Source organism: Lingula anatina, chromosome 7 (assembly GCF_051362555.1).
Source record: "Lingula anatina isolate TDL-2025a chromosome 7, LinAna3.0, whole genome shotgun sequence".
NCBI classification, from domain to species: domain Eukaryota; kingdom Metazoa; phylum Brachiopoda; class Lingulata; order Lingulida; family Lingulidae; genus Lingula; species Lingula anatina.
In genome coordinates, this window is record NC_141773.1 from 21,410,557 (window position 1) to 21,430,821 (window position 20,265).

At 36.8% G+C, this 20,265-nt stretch overlaps 2 protein-coding genes across 12 annotated transcripts in view; one reads left to right on the forward strand and one right to left on the reverse strand.

Moving 5' to 3' along the window:
* The window catches only part of LOC106158642 (bromodomain adjacent to zinc finger domain protein 2B), a 59,731-nt gene extending 44,851 nt beyond the window's left edge, over positions 1-14,880 (forward strand). For all 11 annotated transcript variants that reach the window (XM_087016715.1, XM_087016717.1, XM_087016718.1 and 8 more), the window contains 15 exons: positions 241-348; positions 657-766; positions 5,329-5,403; positions 5,983-6,244; positions 6,523-6,579; positions 6,898-7,954; positions 8,159-8,317; positions 8,608-8,786; positions 9,294-9,466; positions 9,854-10,055; positions 10,468-10,557; positions 10,899-11,068; positions 11,311-11,484; positions 11,894-12,037; positions 12,619-14,880. In XM_087016715.1, the coding sequence (XP_086872841.1) occupies positions 241-348; positions 657-766; positions 5,329-5,403; positions 5,983-6,244; positions 6,523-6,579; positions 6,898-7,954; positions 8,159-8,317; positions 8,608-8,786; positions 9,294-9,466; positions 9,854-10,055; positions 10,468-10,557; positions 10,899-11,068; positions 11,311-11,484; positions 11,894-12,037; positions 12,619-12,775 (3,117 nt within the window). In that variant the 3' untranslated portion in view covers positions 12,776-14,880. The remainder of the gene's footprint in view (positions 1-240; positions 349-656; positions 767-5,328; positions 5,404-5,982; positions 6,245-6,522; positions 6,580-6,897; positions 7,955-8,158; positions 8,318-8,607; positions 8,787-9,293; positions 9,467-9,853; positions 10,056-10,467; positions 10,558-10,898; positions 11,069-11,310; positions 11,485-11,893; positions 12,038-12,618) is intronic.
* Positions 14,881-15,284: 404 nt separating this feature from the next.
* LOC106163053 (uncharacterized) overlaps positions 15,285-20,265 on the reverse strand; it is a 49,900-nt gene continuing 44,919 nt past the window's right edge. Inside the window, exons 54-65 of the mRNA XM_087018096.1 lie at positions 20,139-20,218; positions 19,858-19,916; positions 19,527-19,720; positions 19,154-19,294; positions 18,798-18,877; positions 18,329-18,387; positions 17,893-18,068; positions 17,643-17,718; positions 17,044-17,238; positions 16,496-16,701; positions 16,091-16,206; positions 15,285-15,778 (exon numbers count right to left, since the gene is read on the reverse strand). Coding sequence (XP_086874222.1) covers positions 15,749-15,778; positions 16,091-16,206; positions 16,496-16,701; positions 17,044-17,238; positions 17,643-17,718; positions 17,893-18,068; positions 18,329-18,387; positions 18,798-18,877; positions 19,154-19,294; positions 19,527-19,720; positions 19,858-19,916; positions 20,139-20,218 — 1,412 coding nt within the window. The 3' untranslated portion in view covers positions 15,285-15,748. The remainder of the gene's footprint in view (positions 15,779-16,090; positions 16,207-16,495; positions 16,702-17,043; positions 17,239-17,642; positions 17,719-17,892; positions 18,069-18,328; positions 18,388-18,797; positions 18,878-19,153; positions 19,295-19,526; positions 19,721-19,857; positions 19,917-20,138; positions 20,219-20,265) is intronic.

Genomic DNA, 20,265 nt, shown 5'->3' on the forward strand with positions numbered 1-20,265 from the left:
CAGAGATTAATATGATTTAACTTATGTGAAAATAAGAACTAAGATTGCCAATTATATATATATATATATATATATATATATATATATATATATATATATATATATATATATATATATATATATATATATCTTAACTAGGGATGTGCTGGTCTTTATTAAGTTTTCAGATCCTAAACATTATTGTTCAAGTGAATGAAGGATAGTCATAATACTATAAATATATCAAATGATTTGTTCCAGGCAACCACCTTGCTGAATGAAAAGATTACAGATGTTGATTTGAATGAGAACAACATTTCTGAAGTTCTGAGAATCTTCCTGGTGGCCAGGAACGGGAGTCAGGACGAGGTATGACCTTGACCTCAGTAATTCCTTATCAAAAATTATGAATAGATTTAAAAATAGTTTGTTTTTTTTAATCATGTCCAGTATGTTTGAAAAAGCCAACATTATGTTCACACATAGTTAATAGTAGGATTTGCAGAAAAACTATTTGGCCTTTTCATTAAAAGATTTTAAAACTGGTGCTGCTCTAAAAACATGATAACAACATTGAAAGTTATCAACATCGTGTATAATACATCACTGGTTACAATTCATATACTTATTGGAAATACTACAAAGTTTATAAATTTGAATTTCTCATGTATTTTCAGTTAACAGAGCAGTTGAAGTTCCGTCCCTACCAAGCCTTCAACAGTACCCAGAAGGCCTCACTGCTGGGGGCGCTGTGCAACGAACTGCTGTGTAGCAAAGTCATTACAAAGTGAGTGCGACCCGCTAGCTTCTTCCCAGCACATCTGGCTTCAGTAATTGATATAACTAAAGAAAGTCATGACAGTTACTGTTAAAAACATAATGATCATGTCATTTTCTTTTTAATTTTCTTAATTGTTAATAGAATACCTGTAACATTTAGAATCCAAGCGATGATGAAAGATTTTTGGTGGAATATGTTGCAAGTTCCTCACAGAGATCCAGGATGATAAAAAAGACCTTGACAGCACTTTCACACCATGTTTTGGAAAACTAATTGTAATTGTACCACCAGCGTTAGCGCTGGCGGTACACATGGTTTCGGTCCCGTCCGGATCGTTCCGCCGGCTCCGCCGGCTCCGCCGGACGGCTACCGTTACCGCTTCTCCTCCTAGACGGTAAGGGCCCCCGTACCCATCTCATGGATTTAGGTCACCTATAATCTCAACTCGTTCCACGTAAAATTTGGGCTTTGTCGGTATTGGGGTCTGGGTGTGGCACTCATTACAATGCACCCTTGTCTAAAAATGGCAAAATTAAATGCTAATTATCTACCCTACGGAAGGAGTTATGGGAAAAATTTCTATAGACGGCTTTCCAAAAGTCATATGTGTAGATTTCAAATATACCCTTGGATTTGACCTTTGACCTTTACTTCAAGGTCAAATGGGTCAAAATTTTCAAAAAAATGAAATTTTTTACGAAAAAAATATTTTTTGCCCTGTTATTCAGACACTATACAGACTTAACCAATAATATTATTGGAAAGTGTTACCCTTCAGGTCATCTTTCATCTCCATGAATTTGGGGTCAATCGGTGCATTTTCACGGGAGTAGCGGCCATAAGATACCGAAACTGAAAACTGTCTCTAATTCGGGAACCGTTAATGCTAGAGACCCATTCTTTTTTGCATTTTGTAGAGCATGTAAAGCCCAACACTGGAGGTGGTCTCGGTTTTTTTGTATTCCATACGGTTTTCGAGTTACGCTGTATCAAAAAGTACATATTGGTGGTAAAAGCAAAATGTGCAGTACGGTAATGGATAATAAATTTTGAACTCTGGAAAAATAAAACATAAGGCTTGGCAAAGCAGACAACTTGTGTTCAAAAATGACATTATTTCATCAAATTTGAACTTCTGAAACTTCAGGGCACCTCCTATTTCAAGAATTTTGACCAAAATGACATTTTCTTTATTTTAATTAATTTTTTCTGTACGAAATTTAAGGCACATTATGGTAACTCCAAAATTATAACATTTAGTCCCTTATATCTCCAAAACTGGCAGAGATAGGTCCATAGTTACTATTGAAGTTGAATAGGAAGTCATATACTGGCAATCTTACTGTGACCTTGAAATTGACCTTTGACCTACTTTTCACCATGAACTGAACTTTGCAAATTTTGCTTCCCTTTTATCTCCAAAACTGGCAGAGATAGGTCCATAGTTACTATTGAAGTTGAATAGGAAGTCATATACTGGCAATCTTACTGTGACCTTGAAATTGACCTTTGACCTACTTTTCACCATGAACTGAACTTTGCAAATTTTGCTTCCCTTTTATCTCCAAAACTGGCAGAGATAGGTCCATAGTTACTATTGAACTTGAATAGGAAGTCATATACTGGCAATCTATATGTGACCTTAAAATTGACCTTTGACCTACTTTTCACCATGAACTGAACTTTGCAAATTTTTCTTCCCTTTTATCTCCAAAACTGGCAGAGATAGGTCCATAGTTACTATCGAACTTGAATAGGAAGTCATATACTGGCAATCTAAACGTGACCTTAAAATTGACCTTTGACCTACTTTTCACCATGAACTGAACTTTGCAAATTTTGCTTCCCTTTTATCTCCAAAACTGGCTGAGATAGGTCCATAGTTAGTATTGAACTTGAATAGAAAGTCATATACTGGCAATCTAAATGTGAACTTCAAATTGACCTTTGACCTACTTTTCACCATGAATTGAACTTTGCAAATTTTGCTTTCCTTTTATCTCCAAAACTGGCAGAGATAGGTCCATAGTTACTATTGAACTTGAATAGGAAGTCATATACTGGCAATCTATATGTGACCTTAAAATTGACCTTTGACCTACTTTTCACCATGAACTGAACTTTGCAAATTTTGCCTTCTTTTATCTCCAAAACTGGCTGAGATAGGTCCCTAGTTACTATTGAACTTGAATAGGAAGTCATATACTGGCAATCTAAATGTGATCTTAAAATTGACCTTTGACCTACTTTTCACCATGAACTGAACTTTGCAAATTTTGCTTCCCTTTTATCTCCAAAACTGGCAGAGATAGGTCCATAGTTAGTATTGAACTTGAATAGAAAGTCATATACTGGCAATCTAAATGTGACCTTTAAATTGACCTTTGACCTACTTTTCACCATGAACTGAACTTTGCAAATTTTGCTTTCCTTTTATCTCCAAAACTGGCAGAGATAGGTCCATAGTTACTATTGAACTTGAATAGGAAGTCATATACTGGCAATATAAATGTGACATTAAAATTGACCTTTGACCTACTTTTCACCATAAACTGAACTTTGCAAATTTTGCTTCCCTTTTATCTCCAAAACTGGCAAAGATAGGTCCATAGTTACTATTGAACTTGAATAGGAAGTCATATACTGGCAATCTAAATGTGACCTTACAATTGACCTTTGACCTACTTTTCACCATAAATTGAACTTTGCAAATTTTGCTTCCCTTTTATCTCCAAAACTGGCAGAGATAGGTCCATAGTTACTATTGAACTTGAATAGGAAGTCATATACTGGCAATCTAAATGTGACCTTAAAATTGACCTTTGACCTACTTTTCACCATGAACTGAACTTTGCAAATTTTGCTTTCCTTTTATCTCCAAAACTGGCAGAGATAGGTCCATAGTTACTATTGAACTTGAATAGGAAGTCATATACTGGCAATCTAAATGTGACCTTAAAATTGACCTTTGACCTACTTTTCACCATAAACTGAACTTTGCAAATTTTGCTTCCCTTTTATCTCCAAAACTGGCAGAGATAGGTCCATAGTTACTATTGAACTTGAATAGGAAGTCATATACTGGCAATCTAAATGTGACCTTAAAATTGACCTTTGACCTACTTTTCACCATGAACTGAACTTTGCAACTTTTGCTTCCCTTTTATCTCCAAAACTGGCAGAGATAGGTCCATAGTTACTATTGAACTTGAATAGGAAGTCATATACTGGCAATCTAAATGTGATCTTAAAATTGACTTTTGACCTACTTTTCACCATGAACTGAATTTTGCAAATTTTGCTTCCCTTTTATCTCCAAAACTGGCAGAGATAGGTCCATAGTTACTATTGAACTTGAATAGGAAGTCCTATACTGGCAATCTAAGTGTGACCTTGAAATTGACCTTTGACCTACTTTTTATCATGAAGTGAACTCTGCTAATTTCTTTCTCTTTTAACTTCAAACTTGACAGAGATAGGTCCATAGTTACTCTTGAACTTAAATAGGAAGTCATATACTGGCAATTTTCTGTGACCTTGAAATTGACCCTTGACCTATCTTACAAAGAACTTAAATTTGATTGTACCATATATATTTTTTGCAATAGTTTAAAAATTCTTGTTGATTGCATTTTTACAGCTTGTCAAGCACAAAACTGGTGGCTGTGTCCCTTATTTTGTGTATGTGGGGGTCTATACGAATGCGCTTGCTCCAGCTGGTGGTACAATATTCGGAGGCGGTATCGCCTCTCTGATCCTCTAGTTTGTAACAGTTTTTGAAGTATAGACTCGCCCTTCAAGAAATCGACGCCTTCAAGAAATCGACGAAAACCGGAAGTGCGTGTTTTTTGCACGTGTTGTCAAGTAAAACGAAGCGTCTGATACAAAGTATCAAACGCGACATTCACGTGCTTGCTTGCGATGCGTTCAGTACACTTTGTTTACACTGACAAGTCGAGGTCAGGAATGCACAATGTTTTTCTATGTAATTACGCAGTTTCAATTTTGATTAGTGAATTTTCTTTTATCTGCATGGTCATTTTCCGAACATTTGTATGAGCCACGAAATATTTCTCATCGGAAAATCACCCAGCAGCTTTCCAAGTAGAAGCGAGTGACGTCATGACGCACTTCCGGTTTTCGTCGAGATCTTGAAGGGATTAGCGTTACGGTTTGCTGCACATTTAAAGCGTTCTGTCTCAAAATGTACTCAACTGCTTGGATTGAAATTTGCAGAACTTATTCTTCACATGATATCACACATATGTGCTTAATTTGAGAGCTTTAGCTGTTATATGTTTTCTACAGTGCCCATTCAAATTTGAAAAAGAGCTATTTTCCGTCGATTTCTTGAAGGGCAAGTCTATATCACTCAAGGGTCTGTAACTATTTTCCTCCTTTTTAGGAGAGGGTTGAGGCTGGGCCTACCATTTTGTGTTCTAACTAATCTTTCTGTTATTCTCTCTTAAGCTGAATGGCAATTGTGTATTTATTTTGATTTCATGTACTTATTCATGGATTTATTTATTCAAATATCTGTTTTTTATAAAAAAATATATTCTTTTCAGTGAAATTGAGCGTAACATTGACACAGTGTCGAACCTCAGACGCGACAAGTGGGTGGTAGAAGGAAAAATAAGAAAGTAGGTCCCTAAATTTCAGCCGCTTTCCTTATTTACTTGTTTTATGTATTAGATGAAATGATAGTTTTAAAACATTGTTGCAGGTTGTAATGAAGAGAAACATATCAAGATTTTGTGATATTCCACTAAAGGCAACTTTAGTGTTGTAGTATCCAGAAATTTGTGATGAACCAAGTTATTGGGTATTCAGAAGAACCTGCCTTACTTGATATAATATTAGTTTCTGTACACTTGGTTACATGCAGTGTTATTCAGACAAAAAACAGTTTTAAGCAAGCATTTTTAAAGAAGTATTTGGCAATGTGAATTTTGCACCAATTCAAGATTAAATTTGTGATAAATAGCCCTTTATTAAACTTTCTTTAGTATATAGTAAAGTTACCAAAAAAAAAAGCTTTAAGTAAGTAATTTTCTTTGCACTCGGACCAATCCATTGCTCCACAAATTCAACAGAAAGTCCACTGTTTCTTAACTAAAGAAAATTGCAATTAGGTACTGTAACTGTGGTCAATGAAGTATACCTTAGAGAGATGAGAGCCTTTATTTATTTTTTGTGTCATGTAATTCTTTACACCACAGAATGAAGCACCTCCAGTCCAAGAAGTTTGGCAAGTCATCCCCGTCCACCAGCCGTGCCGAGACCACCAACGGAGACAGTACCATGTTCAACGAAAGCTCCATCTTCACCATGGACAACGATGACAGCAGTAGTGTGGCGCCATCTGGCAGGAGCAGCAAGCGGGGCAGTGATGATGAGCACGAGGACGGGGAAGATGAAAGTGGAAACGAGAGCGAGGGTCCAGAGGGAGAGGGCCATGCTGATGCAGAGGCTGAACATGAGGTATGGAACTTGATCTGACTATACCACTTGCCACAGTGTCAATACTTCTTAGTACATAAAGCATAAGTTTTGTTTTGGCCAATAAACTGAATGTTTTCCGTGCCATTTATGTCATGCTGAAGTATGTGGTATCATGTTTTCCTTGTCTTTAGCCCAAATGAGTTTTTTGACTGATAGGCATAAAAGAAATAAATTACAAGGAAAGAAGAAAATATTAGATGCTTTTGTGGCTCCTCTAAGTTCAAGTTTTGTCATAATTGCATACTATTTACACGCAGGAGGAAGAACAGGTATCACAAGAGGAATTGGAGAAGAAAATTGAGAAACTGACAAAGGTTTGGAAATAATACAGTGGTTATATGACAGAAATCTTCTTTAATTTTTCAATGTTAAAAAAAAAAGAAAATTAAATGCATAGATAGTGGAAAGTTATTCACTTCCAACTGTCTATCTGATTCTAAAGGATGTTTAACAATTTTCCATTTCTGGCACTTTCTTATTTATTTTCGGACATCAAGATTAACAATGTTTCATAGCACTGTGCCATTTTTGTATTCTTGTTATTATCTTTTTTATGTTCAAGCCTAGCAGTAATTTCTCTCTAAGCATATTCCCGTTATTATTATTAATATGTTTCCTTGGTGATATTTTAGCAACAAGGTCAGTACAGAAACAAGGTATTTGATGCAGCTCAAAAGTTACGTGCAATGGCGTTTGGTCAAGACCGCTACAAACGCCGTTACTGGGTGCTGCCATACTGTGGAGGAATATTTGTGGAGGGGAAAGAATCCAGCGAACTGCCAACTGATGAGGAGAAGGATAGTTTAAAAACAGAAGACCAAAAATGTTCTTTGTCAGTTACAGAAAATTTAGAAGGGAACAAAGTAGCAGAGAATTCTGATGTCAAAAAGGAAAAGGGTTCCACTTGTAAATCACCAAAAATCAAAACCGAAATGAGCACATTGCCAATAAATGGGGCTGTCAACATTCCTGATCAAAAAACTCAAAGTGAGGATAAATCAAGCACCAATTTGTTCCTCCAGGAGCCAAGCACTACCAAGTTCAGTGACCTAATTCAGCCAAAGTCTGAGGAAAACAGTTTGAAAGTGGCGACAGGGAGTATGGACAGTAAAGGGAACAGCAGCATGACCTCTCCGACCTCCACCCCTGCAAAGCCTGGTTTCATGAGCATTGACAGTATACTGAAGAAAGACTTTGTTAGCTCACCGAGCCTTCTTAGTTCGTCTTGTCTCACTACAACTCTGAGTTCCACTGTGAACAGCACAATTGATATGGTGATGAAGAACCACAGTGTGGAGCCCATCAACCAATCCTGGTTCAGCATCATTCCCAGAGTTCCCTGCGATGACAGCTCAATTGTACACAGCCCGGATACTCCTAAAACAAAGACTAGTCTGGAGACCTCGCATTCCTCATCGTTTGGAAGCCATAGTGCATTTAGTCCATTCCAAAAATTGAACTCCACTCCAACTTTTGCTGGCTTCCAAATGGGCCAGATTGGCAACCAGCAGGGCTATGCATACCCTGGTTTACCAGTGTTTGGATCTAGTCCAATACCTCACTCAGGACCAAACTCTAAGCCGGATACTCAGGGTACGTCACATGGTGCAATAGAGACAGTGGCAGGGCTCAAAGAGGTTCCAGCGGAAGCTTTAAACCAACACTCAGAGCCTAAACCTATACCTAAAGGTAGGCCTCTCTCCCATGCTCTCTCTCTCTCTTGTGCCTGTAAAAAACTAATGGATAGAAAGCAAAACCTGACAGATAGATAGCAAATATTTGTAGTTCAAAATTTACAAGGTGCCATAGAAAAATACTCCCATTATTAAATGACATCTTTGTTTAGAGTACCTGACTTACACATGTTCATCCATGTTTTTTTTTCCACTGTAGAGCTTGAGCGTGGCTGGTGGAGGATCACAGACCCCAATCAGCTGAAGCAGGTGATGAAATGTCTGCATATGAGAGGGATAAGGGAGAGAGCCCTGCAGAAGACAGTACAGAAATACAACGACTATGCATGTACAGCTTGCAGCAAAGGAAGCAAAGAAGGTAAACTGAATAGTATTCACTTATATCCTAGGTCAAGGTCAAATTGTAATAACCAGTTGATATTTTCACATCATGCTTTTTAAAGTTCTTTCGAAAAAAAAATAATAAAAGAAAAATAAAAGAAAAAAATAATAATAAAATAAAAAGAAAAGAAAAGAAAAAAGAAAAAATTACACACATGCATGAATGGCATGTGACATAAAATAGACCCCCCCCCTTAAAAATAGATAAATAGAAGAAAAAAAAAACCTTGCCAAACTGAAATGTTCTTCTTTTTCTCATTACTTCAGCCACAGAGTTGGAGATCACAGACCAGGACAAGAAGATCTCGCAGACAGAGGCAGGTGCCCCTGACCCTGACCCCCGCGACCTCTGGCTGCCAGAGACTGCCCTGGACCTGGAGATCTCCGTCCTGGAGGATGTGGAGAGTTTGGAGGAGAGGATATTTAATGCCAGTTTACAAGTTAAGGTTAGTTCATCCAATTTACAAAATTAAAAAGAAGGATTTTTCAAAGCTCTTAGACAAAGCAGACTACTGAAAATATTAGTGGTAATTTTAGATTTCTTACCTATATCTGTAGATTTGCGCTGCATGAAAGTCAATTTTTTTTCATGCCAACAGTATTTTAGGCTTTCTGGCATGATTGCTCAATGGACAGAAAATTTATAAAACTAAAACAGACTAAAATTGTACAAGACACTATATAATAACCAATAACAGTGGGAGATAGGGGGTTAGGGGGTCCTGACACCCCCCCTTTGGTTTTGGCTCTTGAAATAAATATTTTGACCAGCTGAATCGTAGTTCTAAATGTACCAATAGTACCAAATAGCACTGTTTACCATCCAAAACACTAAAAATTTTCATGGCTCTTGAGCTGAGCGAGGTATGGCTTCACATTCTGTCATTCTTAAACCCCCTTTCAAATAATCCTGGATTTGCCCCTGTATAAATGTTGTGTCCTCATGGTTCCAGGGTTGGAAGCTGCCCCCCAAGGCAACAGAAGAGGAAGAGGTAAAGTTGGTCTCCAGGACAACCATCATTAAGAAGGACGATGAGTTCTATCCACTGGAGCTGGCCAAAGAGAGACTGGTGAATTTAGAAAACAACATCGAGAGAAGATATCTGAAGCCTCCCTTTATCAAGTCGTAAGTATTACACAAAACATGCGTCCTGGGGAAGTTTTTTAGCAAGGAGGGGTTTTTATCAGATGTGAGGTTTTACATGTACTTATCAGCATTACATTGCATTACGGCTTAGCTACCAAGTTCAAAAATGGGCAGTTAAATTGTGTCATTGGTAATGTTATTTTTAACCACAAGTGGAAGATAATTTAGACAAATGAAAATGAAGTTAAATATGTGCAACATTGATACCAGATTCCTGACATGATATTCTGGTGTAGATTGGTGGTAGCACATCCAAGGTTGGAGTGAGTTAAAAAACGATAGTCAGAATGGGATGACACCCCACTTTTAAAGTTAGTCTCTGTCAATAAAGCCCGGCTCGTTAACACTTATCTACTTGACCTTCAGACCAGAGCTGGACATGACCAAGCTGACCAAGCCAGGGAACGAGAGTCCGTCCTCCTCAGACGACAGCGACACAGACGACACCACACCAGCTCTGTTGCTATGGCGACGGGCTGTCACCTCGGCAACGAATCCATCCCAGCTGATGATGTGTGTACTACAGCTGAACAAGGCCATAGCCTGGGAGAAAAGCATAATGAAAGTGGTATGTGACCTTCACTAAGATGAAATCCATCTTTATATGTTTGTGACCTTTGCCAAATAGAAATCCACTCTGATTTTGGGTTTACTAATAAAGTCATGGTTTTGATTCTGTTAAAAAGTATTCTGTGACCAAAAAGATAATGATTCTATATACCTATTTTATCACACCAGTAAATTTAAGCTGACCTTATTTCAGCCTCTTAAAGCCAAGAAAGTCAGTATTGAGATTTGTGCTAATCTGGTGTGAAAAATAAAGAGGTCATTTGCTGAATTTCTATTCTTCTATTTGAATTTGCTGGCCATACCCCTGTATATATCATCCAGATTTCAGACTTTGTATTATTTTCCTTCATTTTCCAAGTTGAAAACCAGTTTTAGATTATTTGACATTAAATTTTATAATTTCATTTCAGTCCTGCCAGATCTGCCATCTTGATGATAACGAGGCAGAGTTATTGCTGTGTGACAGCTGTGACAAGGGGTTCCACACCTACTGCTTCAAGGTATAATATACGTGTGTGTGTGTGTGTGTGTGTGTGTGTGTGTGTGTGTGTGTGTGTGTGTGTGTGTCCTTCACAGTGTGCTAGGGATAGCAATTTACACTCAGATTATAATCAAAATGTTGATGATATTGATATAGTTATCAATATTGATATGGAGTCATTATGACTACTTCCCTGGCACTTGATGTTCCTCTTCAAAGGAAAAAGAAACTCCATGATTCAGGGATCTGTTAATGTGCAGGTGTTCAGTTTTAACTTAGTAGGATTTCTAAGTTAAAAAAGAGAAAAAAAAAACTGATGGTAACATGATCAATGTGTGATATATATTTTGAACATTTCAGCCTAAGATGGAGAATATTCCAGACGGAGATTGGTACTGTTACGAGTGTATCTCCAAGGCTTCAGGTCATCCACACTGTCTGGTGTGTGGGAGGAAGAACGGCAAGATGGCGGAATGTGACAAGTGCGATAAGGCGTACCACATTGATTGCTTAAATCCTCCGTTACCCAGGTGAGAGAGGATTCATTTATTTATTTTTATAATAAGTTATTTATTTATTTTATCTCCAAACAGCTTTGGTAATGAGAGCAATGTTTCTGGACCAGTAAAAAAGGAAATGTTACTGTGTACTCCTAAACATGCATTTCCTAGTGTTTTGGCAAATTTTTTCCCCAATTTTCAGCAATTCATCTACTTGTCATTCAAAATTTTCTGCTTTTAAACTTCACATCAACTTTTTGTTTTAATCTCAGACTGCCAAGAAAGTACACCTGTATTTCCTGTCTAATGAACAAAACCAAATGTAAAGGGAAAAGGGGACGGAAGAGCAAGCAAGAGAAGGAACTAGAAATATTGACGGAAGCAGCTAAGGCAGCCGGGGAGAAGAGGAGTAAGGAAGAAAATGCCATGGATCTTACACCTTGTGGGTAAGTGATTCAGAAGTCAAATAGACAGCAGGATTTTTTTAAATAACATCCTTGGCAAAATGTTTGTAATCCAAGTTCGTACTTACAACACTGTGTCGTGTCCCACATAGGTATCTTATGACTGCATGGTCTCAATTTTTCTGAAAATTATCAAATGCTTCTAGAGACTGTGATCTCATTCAAGAACAAGTTAATCAACTTAATTGCATATTTTTCTGTGTGTGAAATAAAGTAAAATAAAGTATGGTTTTGGAAGCGCACATGGAAATCCATTATAGGCCTATACACCTACCATTTAAGTGTTGATCTCCTAGTGCAACAATGGCTAGTTAAAATATAGAAAAAAACAAGCAAATATTTGCTAAATACACACTGTAATATGACTAAATGTCATTGTATTGTCTCCTAGTATAATGTTGGAGGAGTTAGAGGACCATGAGGATGGTTGGCCCTTCCTAAAGCCAGTGAACACCAGGCAGTTCCCTCAGTACAGGAAGGTGATCAAGCAGCCCATGGATTTTGCCACCATGAGAGCCAAACTAGAGGACAACGAGTGAGTAATATTAATAAAGAAAAAAAAAAGAGGAATGGTTCTGAGCAAAGGGCACTGAGAATTGTTGCTGGCTAGTTTCATGTCATGAAAGACCCAAAAGGTTGTAAACTTTTTGTTTGAGTCTTTGAAGCAAACAGTGATAATCATTGTGTGGATAAGGGCTTTACCATCATGAAAGTCAAGCTTTAGGACAGTGAGTGAATTATAATATAAGGCTACTTTTCCCAGGAGAACATAAGGGGAAATTGGGGTCTTTTTCACATATTTAAACAACTTAAGTAGTATATAGGCCCTTGCAAAGGCTACTAAGAATTTTGGCTAAATTGCATATCATAAATCGTCAAAAATACTGCAAGACTTGTTATTTAGTTGTATTTTTTAAAATCCTAGGGCAATTTTAATCACCATGTCTATATATATTAACCTACTGTTACTGTCAGTAGCCCATTGAGATATACTTATTTAACTACATGTCCCCAGGAGTTTTACATGTTACAAATTTATTTTAATAGTATTATAAGCTTCAAGACTATGTATGTCTTTTCTTTCAAACTCAGAAGAACTGTATTGTATCATTTCAGTTACAAGACTCGCCAGGAGTTTGCCTCAGACGTCAGGATCATCTTTGACAATTGTCAGACATTCAACGAGGACGATTCTGATGTTGGTCAAGCTGGCCATAACATGAGGAAGTACTTTGAAGTGAGGTGGAAGGAGCTGTGTAAAATACACTCCTAGCCAGGGGTCATTTATAGCCTGAAAAATATCACGCTTATCTGGGAGTTGTTCATACCCAGTGACTTGCGGGTATTCTGGAAGATGGTCTAATTGTTTTCTGGAAAGATGGATGGATGTAAGCAGGCTTAGATCTTTAATTTATTATCAGTATGATTACTGGTCATTATTATTATTATTATTATTATTATTATTATTGCAGTCTTTGGAAGGCAGTGTTGATAGCATTGTGGAAGGCAGTTGCTAGCATAGTTAAGTCTGTCGAAGTTTGAAAGTAAAACATGCTGTGAAATAACCATATGCTTGGTTTATTATAATTATGCCCTTTTCACACCCAGTGGTACAGTTAACTGGCCCAGGTAGCTTCCTGAGGTCCTTCCATTTAACCATGCTGCAGGGGGGGGTCCCTCTCAAAAGTTCTGCACAAGTGGGTTTTCTGCTGTTAAGTTAATTGGCATAGGGTTCAACAAAACTGTAGTTGTACCTAGACTTATCAAACTCCTTGGGGACTCTTGCTGAATGCAATCTGATTAACAGGTCTCATGCTGGCATTGTGTAGACTGTTTCAAACTTGTAGACTCTGTTTATGTGGATAATCAGACCATTAAGTTATCAATCTCCCAAAGTGGACCAGTCCAGTGAAAGTGTACCACTTGATGTGGAAAAAGATCTTAGTCCATCCCTATATTACATGGACCCAACCTGGGACTCTTGCCATATGCTTTCTTGCAATGTGTTGAGAAATAAACCATGTTTCTAAATATAGGTATGATTTTGAACCTTTAAAATTTGTGCAATAAGCTTAAGTATGCATCTATCTTTTTCTTCCTTCTGAATGTCTGCGTCGTAAGTAGGTAAACTTTGAAACCTTCTCTCAGTAATGGTGGACCTTGTAAAACTATAAAACTGGTGTCTTATCAGAAATTCTGCTTACATTGCTTGCATTTATACATGGCAGTTTCTAGTTATTTAAGGAACAAGATGATTTTGTGAACGAGAACAAATGTTGGTGCTTAAAAACCATTGTATTTCACAGCAACAGTTCAGAAAATGTCCATAAGTTTCTTGAATGATGCCTTTGCATTAGTACAATTTCAAGCTTAGCCTTACACATTTTGCGGAAATAGGACATAACTGGCTGTTGTCATTTTGGCACTGACATCAACAAAGACATCTTTGATTTTCCATGCTAGTGGCACCATACTAATTTTACCATCTTTCAGTGTTGCTAAAATTTTCATGCTTGTGAAAAAATGTTTATCAATTTTTTGTTTATTAATTTTTCATGAAGTATGTCATTTCTTCACCTAAATTTAGAATTTAGAGCTGATGCACATTAAGATTGAAGTCTTTTTTCTTATTTGATCTCAATTCTGAAATGTTGTCTTTAAATATTTTGGATGTACATGTAGGATAGGTTTACAGACAATTTTAGACAGTGAAAAATTGCATGTATGCCCAGTGTAATATTTGTAGACTTTTCCGCATTGAAAGTAGAAATTGTGTTGAAAAGAAAAGATTATAATCCACCATTTGGGGTCCATTTTCAATTTTACGTTAGGCACAGTTCACTTAAGTAAATTTGTCAACTATGTTAATCAGTTGGTAACTATGGTGTAAACTTCTGTAAACAGAGAGTCACTTTTCTCCAGGATTTTACTGTCTGGCTTGACAGTAACGCTTATCTCATCTTCTGATTGAAGAACCGTGCACAGAAACTGAAAAAGTAGTAACTAAGAAAATTGATTTTTTTTCTCTCAGACAATGATGCTGACTAGGTATCTCCCCGGATGTGCATGTTATTTATGAAACCAAAGGATAACTAGATGGCATTTTAAATATTAATAATAGTTGTTTTCAGAAATATTCCTAGGAGATAAAAAGGCAATGTAGAGATAAAGAACAGTTATATACTTACTGAAGTATTGGGTTCCTGCGAAAAAAGATGCAATGATTGTAGTTTATTATATACCTCATGCATTTCGTCTTTCAAAGAGAAACTGTATATTTATGTTTTCAAGTATTTTGTATTTATTTATTTATTTTTTGTTTGTTTTGTTTTTTTTACAGTACATAATAAAGTTTAAAAAGTATAAAATAAAACCCAAGTTGTGTGTGCTTTTTTCTCATCGGTCTGTCTGTCCGTGTCGTCGCCGTCGCTGTCCGACACGAAACAAACCCCTTTGTTTGAGTTACAGTTTAAATGTTTATGAAAAACATCCTTACCAATTTACCATGACCAAACCGCTACAAAATATTTCGGAACGCGATGTAATATTTAAATTATATGATCTGGAACATATGTTACCATTTCGGCTCCTTGCATAATGTTTAGACAGTAAAAATTAAAAGTAGTCAGTCGCTCACTGTAGGTAAATAAGCCTCTTAAACACATAAGTATTAATAAAAAAAACGTCTCAGTAGAATTTATACAAGTTGAGTTAGGCTATTTTAAAATAACAAACCAACGCAGGCGAAAACAATCTTAACTGGAAATAATAAACAATTCAAAAATGGACCAAATGTCTTTATTTACAATAATATGCTCATTTACAATATCTATTTGTTATAAAAAAACTCTTTAATATCAACTCTTAAAATTGGATTCTTCCCCGGAATGTACAATCCTTTTTCATGAAAAAGTATTGCACAAGCGATAAATAGAAAACATTATGTGATTAATGTGATATCTTTAATTACTACGAACAATATTCTTAATGGTTATCTACATCAATATATTACTATATTACACCTGGAAGCCCGTACATTAGTATTCTTAGACATGTTTTAGATTTTGTACATAATCTCATAATTGCATTTATTTTAAATGTCTTTTTCATTGATATAGTTAAAATATTAAAAATGAACTTTGCGATAAAAAATCTCGAATAGTAATATTTTGTACACCACGATAATGTGTTGTCATGTATTTAAGGGGGGGGGGGTCAGGGTGGTGGTGGCCAGGTTGCTGTACAGCTAAGCGTTACTCTCTGGTCGCAGTCGAATCTAAAAAAAAAAGATATTCGTTTAACAGAATCTGTAGAAAAAAGAAGCCAATCACCCCAATAACAAACTGCTCAGATATTCTCAACGACGGAAAAAGTTAAAATGAAAGAACAATAAATTAAATGCACGGAATTTTTTCAAAGTATTGGACAAGAATTTTGACGGTCTCTTAGGATTTCTTATATTTAATTCTGTGCCATTTTAATATGCGTCCAAATACTCATTTATCTCATTTATGTATCATTTAATCTTTTTACATTTTTAAATTAATAACAGCCTTATAGTGAGCATATAAGTATTAAAGGCACGTACCTGCGCCGTGTTTCTCCCTCCCGCCAGTTTAGGCCGTGATATCCTGAACTCCCGCTCAGGGTCCAGGCTGCCCGTCAGGAGGGTGTCCCAGCCAAATATGTCCGGATCAGACTGGTCTGTGAGGGAAGAAAAACAAAGAAAATATATTATTATTATTATTATTATTATTATTATTATTATTATTATTATTATACATGTAGTTAAACGAAGTTAATAAACTGAACATATATTTTTTGTTGTTGCATTGAAACGTATTTTCATTCAGTGAAATCTGAGGAATTACAATAAGAAAACTAAAACTTGCCTAAAATTTATTGCATTGTATGAATTTATGTTAATGTACACAAATTTGTGTCAGCTAAAAATTACGTAAGCAAAAGCCAAAACCAGAAAATCAGTACTCACCGCCACGCCAGTTATTATCATATATATTCATGGACTTGAATCTGTCTCTGTGAAGGTAATCTTCCCTCGAGCTTCCCGAGCTTGACCCCCGGCTACTACTGCCGGACACCGTACTGGCCAAACCTCCCCGGCCCAGGTGCTGCCAGTAGGGGGTGTACTTAGGGTGGAAGATACCTGTAGCCGGACCGTAGGAGTCGTGGAGGTAGCTGGAATAGTGGGGATTTGATTAACTTCATAAATAAAAATGTAATTATGAGAGCGTTACTGCATACTGCAAAGCCACGTGTTTAAACGTATTTAACAAGTGAAACGTATGAATTAAATTTAACGAAACTAACAAATAAATGAATAAATATTGTGTTGGGACAGAAGTGGTAAAATTTCCCAGATAGGATTAAACTTCATCGATTCACAGTTCCAAAGCTGACTTTGCACATACCCGTATAAAAGACAAGGCAAAATACCTTTGTTAACGAAATACAGGCAAAATACCTTTGTTAACGAAATACCCGTAACAGTTACAGTCGATTTAAGTATTTCCTACTTACTTGCGCCATCTGCTTCCTCGCTTTAGCTTCTCCTCGCGGGCCTTCTTCTTCTTGTAGACGATGACAGCTATGAGAATGCAGATGGCCACAATCAGCGCCACTCCGCCCACAGTGCTGGCTGCTACAATGGCGATCTCGTCCTGGGTCAGTCCCACCTTGGTCTCACAGAGGTCGCCACTGAAGCCTACCTGGCATCTAATGAAATGGCAAAAACGCATTAAATACGGAAATTTGTGATTGTCAGTTGTCTTTATTGTGTTCCCACTAAAACCAGGAAGTTGGTTCTTATGATAGTGGCATCATCAAATTGGGATACTTATGGTCAAGAGAAAACGGTACTGGTTACTTTGCTGATATAACCAACACAGCACTAACAAAGCGAATTTTTATAAGTTGCAATAATTTAGTGATCTATGGCTCGAAGTGGATAAGTAAGTTAGTAAAATCTCTATTCACTTCACTTAAGGTTATTAAGTCTACAAGAATGTCTAAAAATTATAAAATAACTCTCAAAAAACCCATTCCTTACTGACAATTTACCCTCTGCCTATATTTGCTTCCCCATATTACCGTATGGAGACGTCCCATGCTTCACTTACCTGCAGTATCCACGGTTGCCAGTGCCGCATTGTCCCCCGTTCTGACATCCGAACACTTCACACGGTTTCAGTACAACTAGAACGAGTTGGAAAACACGTTAAATCGGTCAATTTACAAGGGTTGTCAGTATTCTTGACTTCTTATTTTGCACTGTCATCAAAAAACTTAATTCACGTGTTGCAACATTCACAAGGCGCCGATATTTATATATATTTATTCTAACTATTACTAACACGAGTTTAAACTCACCTCCGTCTAGAGTGGGAGTGCCAAGCACGGGGAAGTAGACATTCACTTCGCTGAAGACGTAACTCAAGGCCTTTAACTTGGTAAGGATGTACTCCTTCATGGCCTGTCTATGAGCTGTCAGATTAGCCCCGGTCGTGTTCGTACGGACGCTGTGCTCTGTTATCAAACTGCCATGCCTGCAAATTTAATATCAATGAATATACAGTGTGGTTAAAATTATGTCTTTAAAAAATTGTGGGCGATAAAAAAAAAAACATAACACAGAAACTTCGCCCATTCGTGTACATTCGACTTCATGGCAATTGAAATGCTGTTATAACACAGTACTATTACTGTTTTATTTGTGAAAGTAAAATAAATAAAAGCATCATAACAGCCTATTTATAAACCATAGAGAGACCAATTGACCCATTTCATCATTCTAGATAAAACTTACCACGTGTTAGTAACAACAACTTCTCTGAATCCTGGGAACGCCTGATAGAATCCCGTCAACTGAAAAATAAAACATTATTTGTTAGCTTTGTACAGGGTCTATGATATCGATTATTCATCTATAAACAGCTCTTAAGGATTAAAATGCAATATTCATGTAGGCCTACGTTAGGTCCTCCTTTAAGGTGGCCACAGATTTCGAATTCCAAAATCAGAGTTTATATCTCACAACATATGTACAGCATGAAGAAGTGAGTCATTCTGAATGAATTACATCTTTGGAAGTCAAATGTAACATCTGTTTATTATTATTATTATTATTATTATTATTATTATTATTTATTTATTTATTAATTTATTTATATATATATATATTTTTTTTTTTTGAAAGAATAGTTTCACGTGGTGCGGTGAAGTGAAGCCAAATTCAAATAACCTTGACGTCAAAATTCAAGAGAAAAAAGACTTACCGACTTGGTGAGGATAACGCGTTCAGCAGACGAAGGGTTCTGGTACGGCGTCGGGTCAACTACATCTAACGTCATATTGACTGGAAGATAGAAAGAAGGGGACCATTTAATCCACTAAAAATCTTAAAATCAAATTAAGCAAAAAGGTACCATCACTGTTAATGACTTTCGGGTTATACAAACAAAGGCAAATTTGTTACGACACATGATCAATTCTGAACGCAACTTTTCTTACATATTGCAACATATAACATAGGCTTAATCACAACTAAGGCGTCTATGTATCATACCTTAAACTAATACAAAGATATTCAAAGTACTGATAGGTTCTCGACTTTCAAATACGACTCTCTTACCTCTGTACGTCGTGTCTCTGTCACATCTGAAGCCGTTTCCATGGTAACCCGAGTTACAAGTACAGGTGTAGCTGCCGACAGTATTGGCGCACGCAGCATTGCTGTCGCAATCGCCGTTGTTCCGCAGACATTCGTCGATATCTGTTCAATGGAAAACGATATATTATCTGGGTTTTCATACAGCATTTTCTAAAAAATCAACTTAAAAGCGTGTACCAAATAAAAGGAAATGGAACACATTATAAAAACTGAAAATCAAATCCGCATACCATACAGCACCACTTTTGTTTTTCTTAATGTTTCTGAAACTTGGAAGATACCTGTATAATAATAATAATAATAATAATAATAATAATAATAATAATAATAATACCTGTTACACTCCCTATGACCAAGTCAGGTGTTCTGAGAAGCGTAAATGTCGCTGTCCCAGTCCCTGGGTCCACAAGCCTGTTGTTGGCCGCCTGGACTCCATTGAGAATGTACAGTGAAAGGTTGGTCTCCGTCTCATTCTCTGGCGCCGTGGTGTTCAGCTGCACGGTGTGGTAAACAACGACACTACCGTTCCTGAAATGCGTGTACCCAAGTGAGATATTTATAGGGAAGATTTGCTGTGTTTTTGACACACTCGTGTGTGTGTGTGTGTGTGTGTGAGAGAGAGAGAGAGAGGGAAACTTGACTGAAAGACTGACTGACTGACTTACTCTATCGACGTTATGTCAATACGGTAGAAGCCTGGGTAGCTCCTGTAGAACTCTTCGAGCTGAAAACAAATATATATAATCTTTTAACGACTGTGTATAACTCATTGAGACGTAAGCCTACTATAAAACCATAAGTGTAAATCTGCAAATTACTAGCACAAAAGGTTTAATTTTATAATGTTACATAAACTGATAATAAAGCTGATAAAAAGTGCAATAACGAAGGCCATCGGCAACGCTTACATGTATTAAATCTGTAGATACCTTTTCAAGATACTTACGGTTCTCAGCAGTATTTGATAGTCGGCAGATCCGGGTTGGTATTTAGTTGACGAATAGACTTCGTCGAAGACCATTTTTACTGCAATGGGATACAAACGTACCTTACATATTTTATATCATATTATC